At 42.0% G+C, this 25,943-nt stretch overlaps 1 protein-coding gene across 1 annotated transcript; it reads left to right on the top strand.

Annotated features, from left to right (window-relative positions):
- The first annotated feature begins 8,116 nt into the window (after window positions 1–8,116).
- Window positions 8,117–25,880, top strand: BFSP1 (beaded filament structural protein 1). Its single transcript, XM_041477198.1, has 8 exons — window positions 8,117–8,717; window positions 14,730–14,790; window positions 17,723–17,818; window positions 18,608–18,700; window positions 19,396–19,503; window positions 21,633–21,853; window positions 23,153–23,238; window positions 24,544–25,880. The coding sequence occupies exons 1-8, from the start codon at window positions 8,347–8,349 to the stop codon at window positions 25,488–25,490; spliced, it is 1,983 nt and encodes a 660-aa protein (XP_041333132.1). The 5' UTR covers window positions 8,117–8,346; the 3' UTR covers window positions 25,491–25,880.
- Window positions 25,881–25,943: the final 63 nt, after the last annotated feature.

Here is a 25,943-nt window from a genome sequence, read left to right as displayed (position 1 = left end):
GAGAGCATTTCTGTGCACTTTATTAACTTCATAAGGGCAGGCAGAAGATGATGCTCTGTGTCTGCAACCTCAAGCTCAACTGGTTTCTTATGACACAAGTAGTTTATTTTTTAATGAAATTGGGCATTTTTTGTGGTCTAGAAGATTTGTGATTAGCACCTATTCACAGAGCAATCTAATTGGGGCAACGAGTTATTATTTTTCTCAGCAGTGGGGGTCCACAGCCCATGTGGGGGATGCCGCTGCAGCTGGGGCTGGCCCCACCAGCACGACAGCCTGACATCACAACCAGCTGCCTGTGAGCTGCTCAAAGGAGCAATGTCCCATCCTCCCATTCACCCGAGCTCCCACTGATGCTTTAAGTTTTAGCTTTCATATTAAAGTGCTTTATCATGTTTCCTGCTTAACAGGATTCATGCAAACACAGCTGACAAGCAATACAATCAGAAAGGGAGATAATTCTGTTTTCACCTGTCATTTATTCAAAATTACTTAATTTATCCTGTTACGTGACTTACATTCTATAACATTTCCACTTTCATCTATGGTGAAATTAGGGGAAGAGGAGAAGGAAACACTACCCTGGTGTAATTTCTTTTCAAAAAATTCCCTGGTCAGTTTTGTTGCAATTGGTGAATTCTGTTTCCTGCTCTCAAGGAAATCTCCCTGTGTTTACTTCTCCCTCTGTAGGTCTGTTTTTTGCTAGAATGCCTTTGGCAGCTCTGAGGGCAGAGTGATTTTCCAGAAAAACAGGGCAGGTTAAAAATTGCCTTTTGAATTAGTACATGTCTGCTTCATCCCTGTGACCCTGCACTGGAGATGTCATCCAGTAAAAATCAGCCCTGCTGAGTACCTTTCTTTATATATCTGCTGCTGGAGAGAATTCAAGCATCTTACCTAGTTTAATTACATTCTGAGAATTTAAGGCAGGATTTTAGCAGTTCTTTGCTAAATGTTCAGGGCAGAGGGGAGAGAAAGAGAAATAAATGGTGTGTGTTTAGAATTTTCAGTCTTCTCTGTGCACAGGCTATGTATACATCCCCAGTATTGTGATGAAATGTTGCTCAGATGTGTCTGAGAGCAGTTCCTCAAAGTGAGCACACACCCATGTGGATGCTGTTAGGAAAGACATCGTCATTTGCCACATGTGTGGTTTTTAACTGTTATTTCCTGGGCAGGAAAAAACAGCAACAGCTGCTGACATCAGAGACAGGGAGGTGTGTGCCCTTTGGTGCTGCTGGGGAGGAAAGATACCCATTTCTGGCTTGCTTCTTGCTCCTTTATTTGGCCTGTGGGGTCAGGAAGGGCCAATTAGCTCTGAATGCCAGTTTAACCTGGGTGGCATGTGCCTTTGGTAGCTGTGAGGATCAGGCTCAGCTTTTCAGATTTGCAGGTGCTGGCACATGTGTGGTTTGTGGTCTCACTCATCCTCCTCTGTGAAAGCTGTCCTTAACAAGACCCTGGCACTGAGCCACTCCTGGGGCAGAGGCAGGAGAGGAATGGGGCATCTGAGCCATCCCCAGTTCTCTCCCCAGTCTGATGGAGGCTCCTTGTCCTGTTTTCTGTGCTGGACCTCCCATGACTGTCAGTGCTGAGTTGCCATTAGCTCTTCCTCTGAATTACCATCAGTAGTGCTCCCCAAGCAGCCAGCATGGTGTATGCCAACAGCTGTTGGATATCAGCCAAAAATGTAAGTTTATCCTTTTGCCTTCTTTTTAGGCTCTTCTTGTTTCACTTCCCCAATTCTAGTGCTTCATTCATTAGGGATATTTCTTCCAGCAGCAATTGCACATCTCCTCTGGCTCTTGTTTTCCTTGTTCTGTCACAGGAATTCAGATTATTGCCTACAGGGCTCAGATGAAGCCCAGATTAGGTCAGCTGCCTTTCCACTTTCTTTCTGCCTCCAGGAAATTAAACACTCCAACTGAAAAAGATTCCTGCTCTTTTTTTTTTTCCTATATAAAAGGAAAGAGCATTTGGTTTATGAGACATGCTATGTCTTTTCTTTCCTCATATTATGAACTCTTCAGTGAGAGAACTGTGTTTATTTTTTCTTGTCTATACTGTAAAGTATATTATTGGTCCCATCGAAGTGATATATATCTCAATTACTATGTTTTTCACTAAAAAGAAATGGGAAAAACCTTAAGGTTGCATGGAAAAATTTGTTCTGAAATATTTCATTCATCAAAGACATTCTGAGAAAACAAGAATTGTTCAAGTGAATTTTTTTGAAGTGCCAAGGAAATAGACACAGTACTTGAAGCTTCTGAATGAACTTCTTAAGAAATGTTATTTCTACAAAGACTGAATAGGTATTTGAAGCATTTTCAGGGTGACAAGATACAGACATATCAGAGTATCTCCAAAATGTTCTGTGCTTACAAATTAGCAATATTATTACATAATGAGGAGTATGGATAGGTGCCATCTTGTGTCCCAAGTCAGGGAATATTAAGTGCTGAAAGGAATGTTTTCTCCAAGTAGCTCAAACTGTCTTCTCACTTTCTTGAGTTCCACTTTTTTCCCCAGGAGGTCTGAGTTAGTCTAAACCACTTGTCACAGATCTCATTTATTTTTGATATGTTGTCCTTTGCTGCTTTATGCATTATTCAGAAAGAGAAAAAATAATCCAAGTGGATAGAATAAAAAGAAAATAGAAAAATAAAAATAAAATCCTGAGTATTTACCTGATTTTCACATCTGATCCTTTGACTGAAAAGGCATCTATCAGAGTAGCATTTCTTCTGTCTCATAGCCAAAATGAAGGGAAAACCATCTCAGCTTAACTGGAGAAAGCTTGTCTGCCTACCACTGCAATTGGGAAAGTCACTAATATTGTCACAGACATACCAGAACAAAACAAACAAAAATTTCCATTTTAATTTTGCCATTTAAATTTGCCATTAAAATTGCCATTTTAATTTTGTTTTTGATCACTACAAAAATTAACAATGTCATTTCCTTTACTCAAATTCCATGCCCATCTCTCTGAAGAGCACAACTGAGCACCAGATTTGTGCAGCAGACTTTCTTCTGGCCTGATTTCAAAACATCTTAGAAAGGGATGTGTCCTAGTGCTGCTGTTGCTTTGGGGTATTTATTTGGGCTGGTCTGTGTCATGTTGTGAGGGGTTGGCACAGAAGAAAAAGCGGACAGCAGGTTTTAGGTGGAAAATCCGAGGGTCTTTTATTCTTTTTGCCACAGTAACAAGAGCGCTGGTGAATACAGCCAAACACTAAGACCTCTTAAGGGGGTGATCCCAACTTATAGACACTAACATGGAACATTCTAGAAACATCCTAACCAATCATAATAGGCAACGTAATCTATATTAACATAGTAACTTCCATGATCCCATTCAAACAAACTTTAATTCTAACTTGAAAAATTTAAAAAACTTTACCTAACTTGAGAAATTGTCCCTGAACTTAGGGTGTAGCTTCCATGGCCTTGAGTTGATCCTGGCTATGACTGGCCGGGCCAGGCCATTGGATCTCCACAGGTGTGGGGGCAGATGTGTCCTGAGCAATGCAGCAGATATGTACCTTTATATCAGCACATCCACCTCTGCTGGGGGACTCATCCTGATCCCAGCAGGATTTGGTCCCCCTGAGCAGAAGCAATAGCTTGTTGCAGCGCATCTACTATTGCAATAAGGACAAAAGCCAGCTTCTTTCTTACTGCAAAGCAAATTCTCTGCAGGAATCTCTGGGGTTGCTTATGTCAGAGATTGACATGGTACTGAGTCTCCAAGCCACAGCCTTGCTGTAGAACTACAGCCCTCTGGTGGCACCAAATCACTTATTTTGTCAAGAGCTGCATAACATAATAGGGAAAATCTCACCTTTGGGCTCTGACCAGTAACCTGGTGTTGCCTGGAGGGGTAAGAATATCTCTGGGGGAAGAGTCCAAGAAGCAGAGTGCAAGTCAGCATCCGTCTGTGATGCACTGCGTGGACATGACCCACCAGATAAAAACTTCTAAAGAAAATTCAGCCACTGAGTGCAAGGGTACTCACAGTAAGGTGGGAGGGTATTTACTTTACAGGACTAGGAGAGACCTTAGAAATCATTGTCCTGAAAAAAATACTTGCCCTGGGAAGAGGCCAGTAAGGACCCTTCAATAGTGTTCTGACAATCAGCAATAAACTCTTCTGTCTCCTAAAGGAGCATGAAACAAGCATCCCTTACTCTTGGGTAGAGTTTGTTTAGTTTGATGTTTAAAGTGCTTAAATCACTGAGATCTTGCAATATTTTACTCCCTGTGCTTCATTAGAGAAACGATTAGCCTACTTGTCTTATATCTCATTCATAGCTTATATTGCACAGTTTAAAGTCATTATTCCTTGACTTATTTACTGTGGTCATGGAAAAGAAAAAAGCACAAAAGAATTTTTTTTTTCCAGTGTGCTGGTCTCTTTCATATTTGAATATATGTTCTTTGATCCTTCCTTAAAGCTAATCAGTACAAATTTATTTAATCTTTCTGATCGATCATTCACAAAAAGTTCTGCTTTGAATGTCTTCACAGCAGTTTGTTCAGATAGGTAATGTTATGTATTTGGACATGGCTCTTGAGCATCATTTTTCAAAATGAAGAATAACCTCAATTTCCATCTATGAGATCTCAGCATGAAACTTGTGACACATTTCATTATCACACCTTCTCTGAAGTTTTGGTCTGGATTACAGCAACAGGAAACCCTGGGCTACAGCATCAGGCTCTGAATAAAGCCAAAAAACTTGAAAAGACAGCAAGGGTGGATTGAGTGTCTCAGCCGGGTTGTACCAGTAGATGTGATTGTTTTATGGCAGCAGTTGTACCAGCAAGCTGTCATATTATTACTGAGAAAACACTCAGCTTGGAGGATTAATTTGAAAGCTCTGAGCCCACTGCCTTGGGGGATCTCTAAGACTCTTACCCTGTCTTAACCCACCAGTGTAGAAAAGGCTTTTGCCATGAGAAAAGAAACAGAGCTGGAAGTTCCCAGGATAGGGAGAGTACAGGAGCTCCAAGTTTGCCCCACAGCTATGGCCAGTAAAACGTGGCCAACCACAGCTGGGACTGGGCCAGTTCTTGTCAGAAAGAGAGAGTTCCTTTGGATTGTGACTTTTTTTAAATGTATTTTATACATTCTTATTTAATTTGAGAAACTTGTGTTGACTTAGTCAAGCAGTAAGCAGTACAAGCAGGGTTTTGGCACTGCTAAAATATACTCATGTTGTGCATCAAGGATTTAGCCAAATTAGATTGCAAAGTGATTTATAGCAATACAAGCAATTAAAGAAGGAAAAAAAAATCACCCTCTTGTACCACAGGTTTATTGAGCTGTGTAAGTAAACACCCATTCTGGGTTGATGGTGATATATCATATAGTGCATTTAAACAGCAAATAACCAGCCTTCAGATTTTGTTATTGGAAGAAGACACACATAATCTGGGGACAAAGAGGGAAAGTGCAAATTGTTTCTGTATACTCCTTCCTGTTTGTACTGCAGGTGTTAGGATGAAAAGTGTTCTTTATGTGTGTTCTTCAATACACACTCCTTGATTTAAATCTAAAAATATTTCAAGCAGTTTGTTAGGCATTTCGTTGATGTGTATACAGATAACCTTTCAGTCTTTGAGCCATTTCTGAATAGGAAACAGTGGACAAGATCCCTGTGTAATTCACCTTCGTGGTCCAGATGAGCCAAATAATTCAGCACATAACAGAAGCAGATTGATTTTTCTGAGGTGTTTTTGATTCTTTATTTTTGAAAAGAGTAACAGCTGCAGTTTGTTCCAAACTGGTTTTTCTTTTAGGCTATCTTATTGTGATTTGCAGCATTTGTGTTCATTTTTGGGCTTCTTGCTACAAGAAGGACATGGATGTGCTGCAGGGTGCGCAGCACAAGTCTGATGAGGGGAGCTGAGGGAGCTGGGCATATTTAGCCTGGAGAAAAGGAGGCCTGGGGAAGACTTTATCTCTCTCTACAACTATATGAAGGAGGTTGCAGTGAGGTGGAGTTTGTCTTTTCTCCCAAGTAACAAGTGACAGGATGAGAGGAAATGGCCTTAAGTTGTGCTAGGGTAGGGTTAGATTGGATATTAGGAAAAAAAATTTGCTGGAAGGGTTATCAAGCGTTGGAACAGGTTGCCCAGAGAAGTGGTGGAATCACCATACCTGGAAATGTTAAAAAACTTGTGGATGTGATAGCTGGAGACATGGTTTAATGGTGAACATGGCAGTGCTGGCCTCTTATTAGCCTCTTCCAGACTTAACAATTCTATAATTTCTATGATTTGCATGTTCACAAGCTGTCTGGAGGCCAGGGTGACTCCTTAAGTCACCTCCATCTCAAAAAGTCACTAACACAGAGCCTGACAGTCAAGTAAGCTTGCCTTGGCTCTGGTAAAGCTGCGTCTATTGCATGCCAACAACAGAAACTGCCCAAGATGACGTCTTGGAGTCAGGGATCTCACCTTAGAGACATGCATGTAAATGCAAAGCATGCTATACCAAACCCAGATTTTCCCAGTAGAAGGCATGGGAAAAATTTCAATAAGAGAAACTGGGACTGCAAGGGTTCTCCTGCAGACAGATCGCCCCGTTTAGGGACATGGTGAGTCGCTGAAAGGCCTGTCCTTTTACTACCCAAGGACTTAAGGACGGAGTCAGTGCTTCTTCCAGCCACTGAGAGAGATGGAATAGCACTTACAGGGGCTATTATTTTACTGAAAGGCTGTCTAAATCCATAAAAACTCTTGCCATGAAAATACACCGCTCACAATCCAGCAGAATCTACTTTCTGATCTCTTCTGAAAGACTAACTTTGTTAAAAGCTCAGCTACATTGTTGGAGTAAGCAGGCTGCTCCTGCCAAAGAGCTGCAAATGCCGATATGTTTGTGCAGGATGGAGACCAGTGGTTTCACGTTCACTGGTTCATAAAGATCCCAGACATTTCTGAAAGATCTATCTCTGTTTTGCTATTTATATACTTTGGAAGCAGACTGTGGAGCTGCACAGTCTGTGTGCACAGCCTAATTTAATTTTCTGAGAAATCATTTGTTCTTTCCCCATGGCGCTTCCAAATAATCTGAAGTAGAAATATATAGGAAATGTCTAATGAACTTTCCCCCATTTTGATTCAGATTTAGTAGCAGAGAACCCAGACTTTCTTTTTGAAGTTGAACTTTTTGAGTCACCTGAGCACCAACTGCTTTCTTCACCTCTGTACTTGCCATCAGTGCCTTGAGATATGTTGAGCTTCAAAATACATAAGTTTTAAGTATTCATTTAAGATAGTACCATTAAGAAGTGAAATTGACTTTTATATGAACTATTAAAAGAGATCTCAAAATTGGAGTGGCTTGGTGTTGGGCTTTCTGTCTGGGTAAATAGATTAGGGAAGAACACATCCAAGAAATAGAGTTATTCAACATGAAAGATAGGAAAAAAATACTAGAGGAGATGCATCAAGGGGAAATTAAAGCCTCTTAGGGAATGGCAGCACACAAGACTCCGTTACGGTGGAAGTAAAGGAAGAATCCCTGGGATTGCCTTGGGATAATATGGAAAGTTCACCATGAGGTGGACTGGCTTTTGGCTATCCCCAAATAAAGTGGCTTCGCAAAGAGGCTCTGTTAAGCCAGGATTTTTAGTACCACTGCTGCTTGGATGCTTCTCATGCCAGGTAGAATTAACCTGCAGAAAAGCCTGACATGAAGCCTGAAGTGAGAACCAAATGATCAAATCTTGCCCATGGAGCTGGAGTCACATGAATTTTTATATACTATCCCATCATTCTAAATGATCACAAAACTGTCAAATAACAAAAATCAAGGGCTGCCATCCACTCACACCAAAATCCTGTCTCAGCAGAAGGCCTCTGTGCACAGCCCTGGGGACACCCCCATGGGACAAAAGTCTCCCCCCAGCACAGCCATGAAAGGCTTTGAGCTCAGCCTTCAAAACTGCAAAGCAGTTGTTTTGTTTTCCATGGATAATGCTTTAATCCACCGGGTGAAAGCTGGACGTTGCTCTCTTTTATCCTGGCTGTACACGATTGCAACGCTGGAAAAGAAAAGCCCCTAGCCCTTCTGTGCCCGCCGCTCCTCCGAACTGCTGACGCCTGGATGGGCAGCTCCAAGGCGGGGCCATTGGGATTTATTTAGTTCACTGCTGCAGATGATGCCTTTAGTGCCACAAACCACCCTGGAGACAAGTCCTAATCGTCTGGGGGTGGGGATTATGTCCAGTTCTTCTTCCCCAAACCCCCCAGACATAATTCAGATCCAAACTGGAGAGACAGGCAGGCACACAAGAGGGGACCCCGGCACTGCACAGCCCCTCTGAAGCCATGTACAGGAGCAGCTTCCTCCGTGAGGTACGCAAGGAGAAGTATGAGCGGTCAGATGCCTACGATGAGCTGCGAGGCTCCCCGGAATTCGACAGTTTGGCCCAAGCCCGGGGCTTGGAGAACCTGCAGGAGCTCAACGAGCGCTTTGCCAGCTACATCAACCGCGCGCGTGTGCTGGAGCAGCGCAACACCATCCTGCGCAAACAGCTGGAGACCTTCCAGCGCATGGATGAGCTGGTGGGCTTGGACGAAGCCTTTGCTGGGCAGATTGAGTTCAACCGGCAGCGGATGCGGGAGCTGGCTTCTGACCGAGCCAAGCTGGAGCGGGAGGAGAAGGATGCCCAGCGCATGCTCGATGAGTACCGCAACAAGTAAGGCTTACAATCCATGGAGGATGGGTGGTGTCATTGCTGTAGTTAATCTTTGTAATAAGGATGGGTTCAGTGTCACCAGCTACTTCTTGTGTGTGTGTGATGCCTCTCCGTGGGTATCAGGCTTGTCAAGAGGGACGGCGTGTAAGCCCATGGTGAAAAGTGAGGTATCAAGACTTGGGGAGCTGCAGCTCTGCCTTTCCTGGTCTCACTGCTCATAGATGGGAAAATGCCCTCTCCATTCCACAGCAGCAGCCCTGGCACACGTCGACTGCTGTTGTTCATTAGCCTTAGGAGAACTGTGCTCTGAGTTGCAAAGACGAAATAACCCTATTTGCCTACCAGGTGTCTCAAAGCGAGTCTTGTGTCTGAGCAACCCAGAGTTATGCCATGCCAAACATCTCCTGAAATATGCAGGATGTCTCTGAGAAACTCTTATTTACGGCCACTATGAAGCATGTGGGCCAGTCTGTGCCAACCACATCTGTGATGTGTCATGAAAAGAAAGGAGATACATTTTTTCCTGGTGTATAAAATTTGCCCTCCTCTTCTTCCTTGCATCTTGTATTTCCATCTCATGCCACTAAAACAATAAGAATAGGCTTCCCCTAATTTCACCTCTCTAACCTCTGTGCCACCAAAAATCAAAGAGCAGGAGCCTCACATGCTGATGGAGATGAGTGCCTTCCCTCCAGCAACAGGCAATTTTGGTCACATGGCCTAATTACACAAGAGTTGGTGAGCATTGCTCATAGGACAAAAGAGTTTAATCCTCCTGTTACTTATTGGTCAGGGATTTTTTACCCCCAAAATGGCTACTTCACCCATGAAAATTTGGCACACTGCCAAATAAGCAGCCATGTGGGGGTTGTGAGCTACAGTATACCTATAGAAATGCCAAGCCCTGATCTCTCTTTTTTCATCTGACAGGAGAGAATAGCCCATCCAGGTCACTGAGGCTTATTGCTGCCAGTGGTCAGATGCCCACAATGTCCTGACTCAGTGCCAGTGGGTAATAAACACCTGATTAGGCAGAACTGTATTTCAATATTTATGAGCAGGAAATTCAGCTATGAGTCAGTGCTGTAGTTTAGCTGTTGACTCTGGTACTTGCTCGTGTTTTTATTGCACAGTGCTGATGAGTATTTGACTACGCTCAGTACTTAATTTTCTAGCTGCATATTAGTCAAAAATATGTGTGAATAGGACAGGATTAGTAATGTGACACAAAGTAATTTACTTTATTAGAGCTACTTTAAGCAAACTAGAAAGGTGGGGAATAATACAGGGCATTGAAAATCCAGAGGAGGAGACAACACCCAGGAAAAGGGCTGTGCTTTCAGAAAGCAAGATTTAGGACCTGCTAAAGGGGTAGTTAGTGGCTTCCTAGAAAAAAAGGGGTGGTACTTTGTTGTTCAAGCCTGGGATGCTCACTCAGCAGCTGTAAACAAAAGAGGGAAACTTTTACTAAATTCAAGCCAAAAATTGCAATTTAAAAATTAAAGATACACAGGGCCATGACAGTGGAAGGACAGTGGGTGCTTTTTAACCAAATTGCTCCAATTGGTTTACATCAACAAGTGAATTTTGATGGGCTTGTTTTTTTTTTTTTTCTTTTCATTGAGAGCTGCTGAATTTGTCTAGAGGACAGACGTAAACATTTCTTCAGTGTGAAAAAGTTGGGATGGTTTTGAGTTGCAGGTTTTAAAACAATGCCACTGCTCTGGTAACATGTACTCTGCTATCTGATGGCTCTGATTTCAGTTCCTGAAAGTTATAAACAAAGCTCCCCAGACAAAATATGGGAGGAGTAATCTTCGGTGCCCTATTAGGGGCTGCTGAAACTAGAAACATTCCTGTGCTGAAGACCTGCTCTCCTCCCTGAGTCTGAATTCTGTTGGCAACAGGCGCTGCAGGTTCCTTGCTGCAGCTTGAATCATAAAGCTTTTGGTGCACTAGCATTAACAAAATCTCTTAGAGGGGAGCATTTTGAATCAATTAATTGACAAATGTCTGTGTCCTTCACTAATGCAAAGAATTTTGACTGTTACAACCCATTCTTTCACTCACCTTCACTGTTGGGGAGATAGATTTGTATCTAAGTAAACCTTTTAAGCTACATTTATATAAATAGGCCTTTTAAAGTTGCATTTAGACAGAGTAGGGCCTAAGACTACTGGGTCTGTGCAATTAAATGTTCATGAACCATTAAAAAGTAGAACTTACATTAAAATTTATTTTTAAATCCTCTATGGTCACATTCATAGCTTTTCTCATTAACATGAATAGTTTGGATTCTGTATCAGGGGATAATTCTTTCTCTTGAAGTTGGAAAAAGAAAAAAAAATCAATGCTGGGAATAGTCTGGATGCATCTCTTAAAAACCACTAATTATGCTACCTATTGACCACCTGACCACCAACATTATAGCAACATTGCATCTGGATGTGGGACAGGATGGTATTTCTCTCTCCATGATATTGGGAAAGATACTGGAATCCAGATTTTAGTGGCCTTGACTGAATAGGATAAACGGACTTCAGAAATGTCTTGCTAATCATTTGTTTAATTAAAAAATTTGTGCACTGCTAATGCAGTGAATTTTGAACATACAACATGATTCCCTGGACACAGTAATTGGCACAGTGCTCTCCAGAACAAGATGTGCTGCGTGGTGATACTCTGATAAGCTAACACCCTTTGGGGCCACAGTGGAGACCCAACAGAAAAGAAGTGGTAAAACACAATAGCTAGGATATGGGGACTCCACTGGAAAAGCTGCAGGGATTGTCTTGGCACTGCTGCTGCTTCTCTGGGGATAGGAAGGACTTTATCCTGCTGCAGCTAAGATGAGGAGCATTTGCCTGCCCTCCACACTCCCCACAATCTGCCAGAATATTGTCCTGCGACTGTCAGCTGTGTTATCAAGAAGCAGGGGCTTCTTGATAACACAGGTAGAATCTGTTCATAAATCAGCAAAGCACAACCCTCTTGGGCTCATCTGCGCATTCAGGGTATGACCCTGGATGACAAATATTACTGGCCTGTCCATCATCCTTGTAGGACCTCCCTTTCATAGTCTGTGCTGTCCTTGGCACCCAAATTGCTGCTGTCTGTTGAGAGAAGGTTAGTGAGGTGCATCAGGGAAAGAGAAAATGACAAAGGTACTAGCCAAGAGGTGCTACTGCCTTTCAGTAGCATTCAACAGAGAGGCACCATTTTTATTCAGATGAAATGCTCAGGTTTGACGCCAAATTACGTATCTGGCCGTTGTGCATTGCTGGGATGGATTGTTACTGTTTCCTCTTTGGAGGGGAGCGAGCCCTTGCAGCAGAGGCAGGGTCCAAAAAAAAGAGGTGATTGAAATCTTTAATCCTCTGATCTGCTTTCTTTGAGCCTGACAGCTCCCTCCCCACCATTCTTTTCCCCCCGTGCAAAAAAAAAAAAAAAAGAAAAAAAAAAACCAAAACAGTTAACATCCCTTTTCTTTCAACAAGTCCAAAAACATTTGTCGCTGACCTAAAGCTACCTGACTAGGTGGGAAGGTTTGTGTTTTGTTGGTTTTTGAAGGATTTTTGTTTTTTGTTTTTGATTTTTTTTAATGAAGCAAATTAACTTAATGGCTCCTAAGCTCCAGCAAAGTCTGACTAGCAACCATCTAATAAAAAAAAAATTTTGGACATGACTAGCTAATTACTAAACATGAAAATCAACTTTGAAGCATAACAGGGTTGCGACTTGTCAGCCATTGCACTTACAAATACATTTCAACAGGCACAGAGGCATCCTGAAGTCTCTGAAGCATTTCAAAGAGGTCCATAGCACTTTTGCACTGATCTTCTGGAAAAGACTGAACATCACTTGAAAGAAATTCTCCTTCAAATGATAATCATGCAATACTAACTCTTTCAAGCTGCCAGGTGGATTTACAGCTGTGTGGCACGGCACATATTTGGGTTACTTGAGAGTAAAGGAAAATGTAGCTGAATATTTTAGTCACTGAAAAATCTTTTGAGTGAGGATCTAGCAGTGAGGGAGATCTGAATTACATTAGGGTTGAGGTTTAGACACTGAATCCATCAGATGGTTGTATATTACTGTGAGTGGAAAACCAGCCTTTTATTGTAACTGTGTATTTGATTTTCACAAGATGCCACAATTTGCTTCATTCTTGCTCAGCTGTCAGAAAGTATCAAAGTTAGGAAAGTGTTTACTGTCAAGAGCACACAAAAAATTTTTAAATAAATAGAAAACTGGCTGGAGTTGAACTACTTGGTAAATACCTGAATCAAAGGCAGTCTCACTTCTGAAGCTGAAAAATATTCTAGCCTTCTAAGTGAAACTGGGTTAGTACTAATTGGCAAAAGGATGTTATTTTAGTCTTATCAGCAATTTCTTGGAGTGATGATGAAATAAAACCTCATCATTTTCACTTGGTTATTTGCTGTTCGTGTAAGAATTGAAAACAGACCAGTGACCAACCTTGCTAATATTATGGGATTTCAGAAGAAGTTGGTAAACCAGAGCACCAGGTTAAATCCATTTCCTTGTTCTGCCAAGTTCTTCCTTTGTGGTCCTGGTCAGTTTGTGAGTGACATCATCCACTCAGCTTTCCAGTATGTGTTGAAAGAGATGTGAATAAAGTTCTTTGTTCATCCTTCAGGAGAACTTAGGTTGACATGATCATTATAACTTAATCCTTGATGTGCTCAGTCCAGAAACTGTCAAGTTCCCTCTTGACTTTGATATCACCAGCACATCTGGGCTGGATCAATGAATTTAGAAGACAGACAGGGGCTTATGTTCTGTTCTGAATTTTGGCTTGCATTGGCATCCATTGCTTTTACTGCAAATGAAGGATCCTTATCACCAGAGCTGACTTGTCACCTCCCAGAGTGTTTCTTGTGGAAAGTAAGATAATTATAGCTTTTTTATATATATCTACATCTATTTTTTTTAGGGAAAGTAAAGTGTTAAACTTAAAGGGTTAAGACTGTATTTCTGCTGCTGTTGGAGTTTGATAAGTCACTTGTTGAGTACTGATGGCAAAGTCTCACTGCCAAAGTTGCTTCTGGCTGGTGGTTTTTCAGGGGCTTTTTTTGTTTGCTTGTTTGTTTGTTTGTTTGTTTGTTTGTTTGTTTTTTAATGGAGTCTCATTAAATTAAGCCACGTCTACTGTTGAAATTTCATATGAGGTTTACTTAAGGAAGGGAATAAATTACAATAATCAACAATTAATTTTGTGCTCTGTGACTAAAAGGATTTTCTAGAAGATAATTCTATTTACATACAAACGTGGAGTCCTAATTCTTAAAGAATATGTGCTCTTTCCTCAAATCAAACATAAACACATTATACATCCACCTCAGCACCAGGAACATGCAAGTCATGCACTTGTGGATGTTTTATAAAAGCATAAGAATAGTTGGTTAAATGCAGTCCTTACTAAGGCTCACTTGTTGTTTGACAAAGTTAATATACAAATTACCATTAAAGGGGACACAAATCTTGATCCACCTAAGCATCCTAATCCAACGTCTTTCCTACACGGTCAGTATGCAAAATTGCAATCTTCATGTTTTATGTGTCTGTCATTAAAGCGCTTATTGAACAGCAGCCGGTACAGTAGAAAACCAACAATGTAATTAAATGTTCATGTGCCATTGTAGCAAGTCCTCACAGAGTAATCACTGCTGAATGGCTGTCACTGTAGTCCAATACCAATGGAATATGCTTTTATTGTAGATAGTCTATCCTTGGGCATTCTGCAAAAAAGTGATAGCAAATATATGGTATTTCATTGTATTCTGTTACGTAAGCTGAAGACAAGAATTTAGGCAATTCTAGGACCAAAAAATAACTAATGCTAATCCATGAATAAACCTTTTGGGCCCTTTCAAGATTCATATTCTCCTTTAGCGTGAAGCATATTTTTTGCATGACAGTGCAGATAAAAATGCAGTTGCAGAGGGATGAACTGCTGAACTTTTATCTCCTTTTCTCTGCTTTCAGGTATAGAAATGAACGTGAATATCAGCAGAGGCTAAAAGAAACCCTGGAGCACCTTAATAAAGTAAGTCTGGGAAAATGCCAGGGGAAAAGTGTACAATTTTTTCCTTTTGGTTTCATTTACTACAGCGAGCTGCTTTGAAGAAGCAGTGGGAAGATAAAATGTCAGAGCAAGGCATTTCTTGTCATTATGCCCTTCTTCATCCTCCCCCTCCCTATGTAGGCGTCTGAGCCTCAGCATGACAACCTTTTCCCCATGCTTTTTAAACATAGCTACTGTATTAAAATACAGTCACTAATGATAACCATGCCATGAATAATTGCTGATTAAGTCCATGTTTTGAAGCCTGGAGTGTCTCAAAGCTCCTTAGTCTCTTGCAGGATACGGTCAGCCCTTCCCAGGACAGACCCTCAGTTTTGCCATTAGGTTTCCAAATAAAAGAGAAGCCACAATTCCCCCTGTTTTGTTCCTTTTACATCAATATAGTTCTTAATCTAATACCATGGGAAAAGCAATAATAAAAATAATAAGATTTAATATAATACAAAGCTTAGAGAAAGATAAAAGTTGGCTGAAGTATTTTGGAAGTTTCCAAACCAGGTCTGTGAAACTGAAAAATCTCGAGGCATCCTCTCTCACTGCTAGCCTTCATCTGGGTGAAGAGCATAGTATTATATCTTTCCCCAGTTCTACTTTGCACAGGCTATCATTCATCTTCTGTACTGAAAAACAATTAAAGGTGGATTAAATAGAGATTATTTTTTTATTTCCTTGCTACAAGTGGCTGGACCTGCTCAGCTGAAGCATTGTCATATCAATGATATGTGTGTTTTATAATAAGAAAAGACAGAAAGTGCATTTTAGCTTTTCTATCTCCAGTGAGCTCTTGACATCCCGCATCAGTTCTGTTTTCCAGAACACTCTGCTGTTGAACATCCTGCAAACCCTTAAAAATTTTTGTGAAGGTAACCCTTTTGTTATGGGTTTGTTAGAGCTGGTAAGTCTGTCTTCACAGTTCCTCTCAACGAATCTGCAGCTAAAGAAAAGTGAATTGATTCACCAACCTTAGGCACAACTCACAAAATCTTGAGGCACGAGGGTGTTTTTTATCCCAAGGTGTCCCTGGACACCTCTGTTGCAGCTCCTTCCACTGGGAGCACCAGGTGCTGGAGGGAATACAGCTGGTTTTCTGTACAGGGCCCAAGATGTGACCTGAAAACCTGCATGTGCAGGTGCAAACTCATTCTTTATCTGACAGCTGGGAAAATACTGGTTCTGGAGAGATGTAAAGAATTTTTCTTCCACAGTAATAAAAGTACTGCTTCAGCACATGGATCAATGTTCTGGAATCATAACATAAAGCACAATGGCTTTTCAGAAGTTGAGTGATTAGCAAATACTGCAAAGTTCAAATGAAAATGTGTAGACACTGCACGGTTCTGATACACAACTCCATCGAGGAAGCTGGTCTCTTTGAAAGCATGGAATAAAAGCAGAAGTATTTTTCCCCTTTAAGGGAATATTTGGAAAGCCAAAACCTGATTTTGTTTATTGCATGCAGAAATATTTGCTTATAGGTGTTATCTAAGGGCCTGGGGGCTTTTTTTGGCTCCCTCCCAAACCTCCCAACATGACCATTGTCCTGCTGATCTTCCTCTCAATAGGATGGGAGAGGAGTGCAGAAAAGCAGCGGGCATTCCTGATGGCTGGCTCTGAATGTGCTGGGCTGGATGTGTCTGAATCAGCCCCTGGCTCACAAAGCAGAGCCTGCTGGAGAGTTCTGTGCCTGGGAGGCTTAGCAGCACAATAAGGCAGCCAACATCTACACATTTTTGGAACAGCGCATGCTGTAGGCATGCAAAAGGAAAAATCCTCTTCTACCAGTCATGTGCTGCACCCACAGTGGTTTGTTTGCAGCCCGTGATCCACTCACAGAGGTATTTTTACAGCTGATAATGGCACATGGATAATTTGAAAGAGATACTTTCAAATACTTCTTTTTGTATTCTTTGAGTTAAATGCAGAAAGCAGGACTTTCTTGAGGCAAATTGTAAACTGGTGGAGGAACTGGCACGTTTTGTAGAGTTGCAAGGAAGATTCAGTTAAAATTTTTTAAGATGCTTTCCCAAAAATTATATTTTATGGTCATAGTTAATGCCAAACCTAAAAAAGAAATAATTCATTAAATAGAAAAATAAAACATATTACTACTCTCGCATGTTTGTAAAATATATTCCCAGGTTCCGTGGAAATTACTCTAAATTCCATGTTTTGTGTTAAATAACATAACATAGGAAAAATATAAATGAAGCCTTTGAACAGAAATGAAGATTTCATTAGATATAAAGACCAGTGCCACTCATACCTGTGTACTCTGAGATCATGGTTGCTAGTCATATGGTTTGTTCTTTGAACTAATTGGATGTTAGGAACTTTTGTCTTCGCAAATCCCAGTGTTATAAACTTGTGCAGCAAGGTGATTTTTTCTAAACTTGGTCAGCTGTCATTTTTACTTCCAGAAATGGCTCCAAATTGACAAAATTTGTAGCATTTGAGAACATACCAAAGAGGGTGCAAATACTGTGGACCATCCTGGGTTTTTAGAAGGACTTCTTTATTAGGGATCTTAAAAAGGCATGAGGATACCTCAGATCTTGTCATGACACTACAGAAATCAATGCCTTAGTCTGCTGATGTCATTTGTTTAAGATTCATCCACCATTTCAAGATTTTAACATCAAAATCTGGTGTTGCCTCCCAGCATTATTTTGACAGTGCCAGCGCCAGACTCTATTGTAAATTACATTTGCGCAGGGCATGGTGAATAACATGGCTGCTGTTTGTTGGTTTCATGGTCCTGCTGTATGTTCCAGTAGGCTCACACTCCAGGCAGGCTGCTCCATGTGCACAGTGACTCACGCAGTGCCTGTGGGACTGCTGTGGGTTTGGCGCTCCAGCCACACGTACCACCATGCCACGTGTCTCTGCATTGCAGGAAGCTGATGAAGCCTTGCTGTGCAACCTGGAGCTGCAAATCGAGTCCCAGTTCCTGCAGGATGACATCAATGCTACAAAGGACAGATACAAGAAGGTAACTGGCTGAAATTGCTGTTTTCCTTGTAGAGATAGACGTGGAACTTTGCCCTTCTCCATGATCAAACGGTGGCAAATTAAAGCAAATTGCATTTAAATTTTGGTGGGTGCATATAGTACTATTTATTTTCAGTGGGCACCACAGCCAGATGGTTTGCAGCACCCAAACACTCTTCTCAGGGTCCAGTCACTACAGCTGTAGCAGAGTCTTGAATTTGTCAACCTCGTGTCATGGTTTAACCCAAAGTGCTGATCAAGCTGTCTTATATTTCATGCTAAGGAAGCTGTTGCTTTCATCATCCATTTTTTTGGGAGAGGGCACTCCAGGTAATCAGCAGACATATGCCTGTGGATGTATGATTCCACTGCAGCAGACTTTAACATTTGTTGCCTTCTTCCTGGGAGAACTGTGGGTCTTGGAATCAAGCCACTGTCCCACCTTTGCTGCTTTTGAAAAAAGTGACTTTTTTTGTGCCACAGGCAAAGATATTTGTGATTCTTGTTTTGAAAATCTCCTATGAAATTGGAAATCATGAAATCTTCAATTAAGACTATGAACTGTATAGTCCTTATCCAAAAGTCTGTTATATACCCTCAGTATGATGAAACTGCTAGCACTCCTGCACTCAAAAGCAGTTGTAAGTTGTATTCCAAACCCAAGCCTGAAGCGGAATTGGACTTTTATGGGCTAAAAGCATTACATATGTAAAAATAAGCCCCAGGAGTACATGGAAATGTCTACCTTACTATGGCATTTTCTAATGAAAATGTTTTTACCTTATCACAGAACCTCATGGAAATCCAGACCTACGTCAATGTCTTGCAGCAGATCATCCAGACAACTCCTCGTGTGTCCCCAATAACCACTGGCATATGTGAGGCAAGTATTGCTGTTGGGAAATACATGCAGCTCTAAGTAAGAAAGAGATAATGTTTACACCTAAAGTGTCCCAGATCCTTTAACTTCTGCTCCAAGGCTAGGTGAGAACTGTCAAAACAATGTGTGAGTACTGAATAGTGAATATGGGAGAAAAAAAATTACTGTAGCTTTGAAAAACTGTATCAATGAGGAAAGAGAGATTAGCTTTGCCAGGTGCACTCCAACATATATATTAGTCCCAAAAATGTGTGGTACAAAGTTATTTGAAGTAATTGTGCTTCTTCTCTGAGGAGGAGCTGGCAGGATATATGAATATTTTAAGAGAAAGGAAATCTTATCCTGAAGGGGTGAGATGGAGAAAAAATTAAATGAAATTAATTGATACAGACTAGATGAAAACTTGGTGATTTCCACCAATATGAGTGGCTATGGCAGGAATGTTCAATATTTGTAAGAAGATGTGAACAGGTTTACAGGGTCTAAGCTGTACTGTTACAGACCTGCCATCTGATATCTTTATTCTTAAAGCTGTGCCACCATTCAACAGAATTTGGCTCGAGGTTCAATGCCCACCTTTTATCTGTCATTTGCCATTTTCTATTTGTCTTTACAGTTTACTTCCAGTAGCGCAATTTTTGGCTCTTTTTAGGAGTGAAACATAATTTCCTGTACACACATTGTTTTCTTCCAACCAGGAAAAACTGATAGCAGAGAGGAGGATCCCTGTTCTGCAGAGCCAGCTGGAGGAATACAAGAGCATCCTCTGCCAGCTACAGGCACAGAAATACAAGCTGCAGACAGAGGTACTGGAATCACTAGCCATAAACTCAACCATGTTGCTCATGAACTGCTTTTTTTATGGTCACTTGGTAAAACCTCTAACATGGCTTTAACATGGTTATGTTAACTTGGTGGACTTGGAGTGTGTTTTCCTTTTAGATTTCCATCTTTTTCTTCAGCTGTTTCATTCCCATTCTCTCAATGGAACAAATTGTCAGGTTTAGATGGCCAGGATGGGCTGTAGGTGTTGTAGGTGCAATGAAGCTTTGTCTTTATCAGAGTGGCTGATGAGGGAAGATTTCCACAATGCAACTGGATTCCTGCAGGACAGAATCAGCAGGATATTGTGAATGGAAAAGTCCCACAGGGCTCCTATGACTTTCTTACTTGCTGAGCTCTGGCTGGAAATTGGCTCCATGAAAACTGATGGGGAACCCTCAGGGCTCTGCCCAATCCTCTCTACCACTGCCACATCCAATGCTCAGCTTGCTGTGGGAAGAACTGGACAGGTTTGGGGAACAAAGCTGAGAGGGGTGTTGAGCTACATTTGGCTTTCTGCCTTCATTGATGTCACTACTAAGCATTAAGCCAGCATCTCTCCTGTGCTTGGACACTACCAGCAGGAAAAACCATATGCTTTTTGCCATCCCCTGATTTGCTAAAAATGTCTGGCCAAGACTTTGACTAGTTGTCCTTGCCATCTCCCAGCCAAACCTGCCCTAAATCAACCTTCTGTCTCCAGCCAGTGCCTGCAAACATGAGTGCAGTGCAAGGCCGAGGGTGGCAGGAGGAGGAGGAGCAGCTGAAGGCTGCAGTGGATAGAAACCAGATCTGAATAGTTGCCAATGGCGTCCCTACCTGAATGCAGTTGAATATTTTTTAGCAGATGGGGTGGAGAATGAGCCCAGGTGCAGCTTCCTTTGTGCCTCGAGTTGTCCATCCAGGTGAGAGGAATGAAATATTGACCAAAACATCTTTTGGTGGGATTTTGTGGACAGCCATAGCAGCAGCTCATAACTTCCTGAGCATGACTTCTTTGATTAGGGTCAGGAGTGTATTTTCCTAGGTCTCTTTCTCACATCTGATGCTCTGGTGGAAAGGACACATGCACTCTGGGATGGACAGGAATCAATATGGGGATGAGATAGTGACTCAATATTGAGAAAAAGGGCAGGAAATCAGCCTTCTGCTGGCAGGTGGAGAGAGGCAGTCTTTGGGGAATTAATCGTGCTGCTCTCAAAATCAAATCTTCCCATCCCAGTTAGAAATAGCTTATTCATTCATTCATTCATTCTTGTTCCTTGAGATTAAAAGAGTGAAATAGCTTTATGAGTAGAGGTCAGTGACACAGTTGCTTGTGATGGTGAAGGCTGGATCTGATGACTGAGGTGTCATCAAGTTTCCTTTCTTTCCTGTTTCTCGACCTGACAGCCATGTGCCTGAGAGGTCAGGGACCCCACCCCATGAGCACTGAACAGAAAAGAGTCTCAGTTTACTTGTACACTACAACATAACTAAACTAATGACAAGGGACATCACTTCTATATTTAGGCTCCTAAAAGTCCCTTTTCTTATCATGCCTGAAGCATATAGAAATAAATCAATTATTGAAGAATTCATTAGTCACTTATTGCCCCATTAACTTTTTGTGAGTTCATCTCTTTGAAATGTAGGGAAAAAAGGGACAAAATAACTATAATAAATAGCTAAAAATAGCAGAAGAAAGTGAGAGGAGATTTACAGGGTGAAATATCCCACCTGAAACTCAGCATTTATTTTTGGAAGGCGACTTTTGCCACCTCCTGGTTGATGTGCTCATTGGTTTTATTGCTGAAGTAAAAAGACTGAGGAATTGAACTCAAAAGGAGAGTTCTTTGTTTAAAATGTGACTTTTGGTCTTATTTGCCCTGTCTGCAGACCACAGAGAGCTCATCTTCCCAGTTAAGGACTTTTACTGCCCTTGTAAGGTCTTGCCCACTCTGATGAGTTACTGCTTTTTGAATAACCGAACAAAGGTAGTGAAATTGCTCCTGTGTTTCAGCAGTGCAGCATCATATTGTAATAAAGCATGACTTGCCTTTCATTATGCTTAAAATATGGGGATGGTGAATTTTTCAAAGCTGCTTCTTTCATCACCGGTTTTATTTACCAGACAACCATGCTGGAGCAAGCAATTAAAAACACCCAGGAGAGTTATGACGATGAAATTCAGCTTTACAATGAGCAGATTGAAAACCTTAGGAAGGGGATAGAGGAGGCTGAGAGGATCTTGGAGAAGTACACCACTGACTGCCGCCAGCTGGTGATCTACCAGCAGTCCCTGGAGAATGAGCTGGAACGGTACAAACGGATCATCGAGAATGAGGACAGCCGGTAAGGCTGGATTTCTGGGCACTCACAAAGGGACCAGTGATCTCTATTATTATCTCGTTTGAAAAATATATGTTTAAGGACATTTAATTCACCCAAAGCTATAGCATTTTCACACCTTTCACTGGTAGATATCTAGGGATAGAAATCTAACTAGATGCAAAATCTGGTTAAACTTCTGCCAAGGAAAGGGTCAGAGCCATTTTGGGCTTTCCTGTCCGTGCAGTCTCCTTTCCATATGCTGTTCTGGCATCAGTGTACAGAGGTCAGGAGCACACAAAAGCAATCTGAACATCCTCTCCTCAGACAGGGTGTTGGTGGCACTCGCTCAACACTACTGGCAGGCTGATTTTTGGAGGGTGCAGACAAAGCAAATGCCCTGTAAAGCAAAGCATTCTTCACAGCAAAGCCATTCCTCAGGCATGGGGAGAAAGAGGAAAAATACAAGGAATTGGCAGGGATTTGGGTTATGCTTAAACCTACAGAGGAGCACTGTCTCCCTCTAATGTCAACCATCAGCCACAGTGGAGAAAAGGATCTTTCACAGCAGCAGAGCCAGACCCCGAGGCACCCAAACTACTGCTCCAGGCTGTGCAGAAAATGCAGGGGAAGAACACTCACTAAATAGTCCATCCGATGTGTGGGGAATGGGAGTTTAATTAATTTTCAGGGTCTAATTTTGGACACTGAGTTCTAGTTAGATGTATCTTAACAGAGTAATTCTCAACACCAAAAATCTTATTGACACTGGGTCTCTGACAGGACAAAATATCTCAAATTCCAGCAGAGCAGACTGGGGAGGCCAAAGATGCAGTACCTGTTTTGCAATAGGCCTGCCTCTCAATTTTAATTTTTAACCCTTAATACTACTGACTCCTCAAATGTTTTCCGAGGAAGACTGCTCCAAATTTCCTATTTTGCCAGCCAGCATGGTAAAAATGGATTTAGAGTTCTTGCTGACCTCTGGTAGGCTTGGATTGACTGTTTGCCCATCTAAAAACTTCCCACCTTTTCAAAGTGCCATGCTAAATGCAAAGCTGTTGCTACATGTTGTAATTACTGGTGTACTTTACCTACTGGAGTATCCCATGTCTCCTGCTGGCAGAAACCAGCCTCGCTCCAGTGAAGGTGCTGTGGCTGTCTTGATTTTCCCCAGACAACAAGCAGGTTCCCATCACTCTTTTTGACTCCTCACCACAGAGAAGTAGATATCTTTAACCTCTGTGCTTAATTTTGCACAATTTCACTTGCTTTCACTGAAATGGTGGGGAGAGAACTGATGGATGCACATATTCTCCACAGGTTAAACTCTGCTATAGCAGGAACCCCAGTCACACTCTTCACACAGATTTACCGACCTGCCCAACCTCAGGCTTCAAGAGGAAGAGGTAAACCTGTGATGTGTCTTTCTGTGTCTGTCAGGACATCTTTGCATTTTAAGCTCTTTGTCCATCTGTCTTTAATATGGCCACCAGTCACAACAGCCTGACTACAGGTTTGTAAATGCAACCACTTCAGCTTACCTCAGCTGGCCTTGAGACAAGCTGTCAAAGGCCAACACCACAAGCAAAAACATTTATTTGCTAATTTCTACAGTTTGCTACTTAGGTCAGTCAACAGTAAAATCAAAAGGCACCTGAAATGGTGGAAAGAGCTGTAGGTTTTGTGTTGACTCATTCTGAGTTTGTGTGCACTTTAGTGATGTGCAAAGAGCACCAAGGTGTATTAAGTGCAGCAGGCCATTTTTGAGGCCTGTTTTCCTATGAATTATGTTTTCTCTATGTTGTATGTTGGCTTGACTTGATAGAATTAGGATGCTTGTAAATCTGCTGACAAGGAAATGGCCAGGGCTAAATGAGCAAGACTGCTCTCAATGAAGGAATTGATGTGATAGGTTCTAACACGTGGGATGACTTAAATCCAAGGCTCACTGGGGTTTTAATAATGACAAACTGCCTTGAGAATGGAGACAAACCATTGTATGAGGGATGTTTTTGCAATGCAGCTCTAATTTTTCTAACTGCTTTGTGAACTGTAGCAGTTTTATATTAAATGGGTCCATAATGCCTGAGGCCAGACCCTGAGCAGCTGTAAATAACTGCTGTTGTGCAAAGTGGTGTTTTACATGCTGAGGATTTGGCCTGTCTCTAGACACACCACTGATTTCTCCTGCATGACGAGCATGGTATTTCATGTGTGTTACTGTACTGTGGCAGGGGACAAAACAGCTGCCTTGGGGAAAGTATGTTAATATCTGTCTGTCCCCATGTTCTTGTAATTACCAGTACCTACTCCTGTCTCCTCTGCTCTAGCTGCTCATGCCATGGAAATCAGTGCCTTGCCTATGCTCCTGCTGCTGCTAAGCTCTCATGGGATCTGTGCCTACCGATTGCCCAGGAAATCAGAATCAGGGGGTTCTAAGAGCTCAGTGACAGTGTCTGAGTGATGCCTTTGTAGGTGGGTGGCTTCTCAGCTCTGTGACCACCAGCCACTGCTGCTCCCTCCTTACATGACTCTCAGCATCTGTCCATACTCCAAATTTTCAGGAGTGGAGGTGCCTGGCTTGCTTTTAGCCCCTCCCGGGATACAAAGGCTCTCCACCTGCAGTAGTGAGGGCAAGAGGCAGCTCTAGCATTTGCAGTGACTGTATTCAAGCACTATTTGTTGTTCTCTTTGCTTTGATTTTTCTTTAGATATCACCCAGGCCATGCAAGACATTGCCAGTATAAAGCCCAGACAAAAAGGCCTGACAAAGAAAATTGCCAGGAAAAAGGAGCTGGTGTCAAAAGACATAACCGACAGTCACTCGCCTGAAAGAATGTATGAAAGAACTCTGGAAGGTTTTGACCAAGACCACATGGAGTTTAGGCGTGAAGGCTCAGTTAGGTGTGAACCTGAGCAAGAAGGATCAGAATTTGATGAAAAAGAAATGGGCCCAGAGGACGTACCTGATGGAGCCCAGATAAGTAAAGCCTTTGATAAATTGTGTAATATTGTGAGGGAGAAAATAAGAGTCCACAAGAGACCAGAGGCTAAGTCTGATGCCCATCCCAAAGGGCGTTATGTGCTGGTGACAGGGGAGGAAGGCTATGAAGAACCTTGCATCTTGGCCCCCTGTATCCCTGCTGGGGGAGGGATCACAGTTTCCACTGGCAATGGGAAGGTGATGAATGGTGGTGTTGTGGAGCCCATACCAGAGCTGCCAGAACCTGCTGAACCACCAGAAAAAGAGAAAGGGGAAATCTGTGAAAGGAGAGAAGAGTTTGAACTCCCAGATAAACAGAGAGAGGAGGGGAAAGAAGATGTGCTTGAGTGGGGGAAAAAAGCAAGAGGAAAAATTGAGCAAATCACAAAGTACCCGGAGATCTCTGAGCCTGAGACAGTTACTCCCTCTGGTCTGATAAGCCCAACTGAGCCAGGACTCCTTCGAGAGACAGAATACGAGCGAGAAGATAAGCAGGGCCTTTTGTTCAGGGAAGCAGCCTTACCTGGCTCTATGAGCTATGAGAAGGTGGAGGTGGTGGAGTCCATTGAGAAGTTTTCAGATGACAAAATTCAGACGTATGAAGAGACAGCAATGATTGTTGAGACAATGATAGAGAAGACAAGCAAGAAGAAACCAGGCGACAAAGGCTCTTAAGTGACACATACCCTCTGATAGTCGATTTGTCTGGCATAGTTATTAAATGACTGTGTTTTTTTCCTGACCGAATGATACAGTAGTGAGATTTTTGCTGTTTGGTATGGAACAGATTGAAAACTTGATGGCAATTCTGTCTGATGTAGGCTCACCTTTGGTGCAACAACCATTAGCACTCTCCAGGGCACATCCTATACAACTGATTTTCATGATTAGGACACATGGGAAGAAATTATTATGACAGAGCTGCCTGGCTTTCCACAGTATCCGGGACAAATTTGCATATTCCTCTACTACTCCTTTAACTGCCGTACGACCCCCCATCTTTGACACAGCTGCAAATGTTAACTTGTGACATCTGGTTCATTTAATAAAAGTTTTGCCTTCTACCAAAGATACTCGCTGTGGGTTTATTTTGCCTATAACATTGACTCACAGACCCTACTTGCAAAC

The sequence above is a fragment of the Pyrgilauda ruficollis genome, unplaced genomic scaffold (assembly GCF_017590135.1).
Source record: "Pyrgilauda ruficollis isolate IOZ18807 unplaced genomic scaffold, ASM1759013v1 scaffold4, whole genome shotgun sequence".
Lineage (NCBI taxonomy): Eukaryota > Metazoa > Chordata > Aves > Passeriformes > Passeridae > Pyrgilauda > Pyrgilauda ruficollis.
Note: the sequence above shows the minus strand (reverse complement) of the source record. Positions and strands in the feature narration are given on the sequence as shown.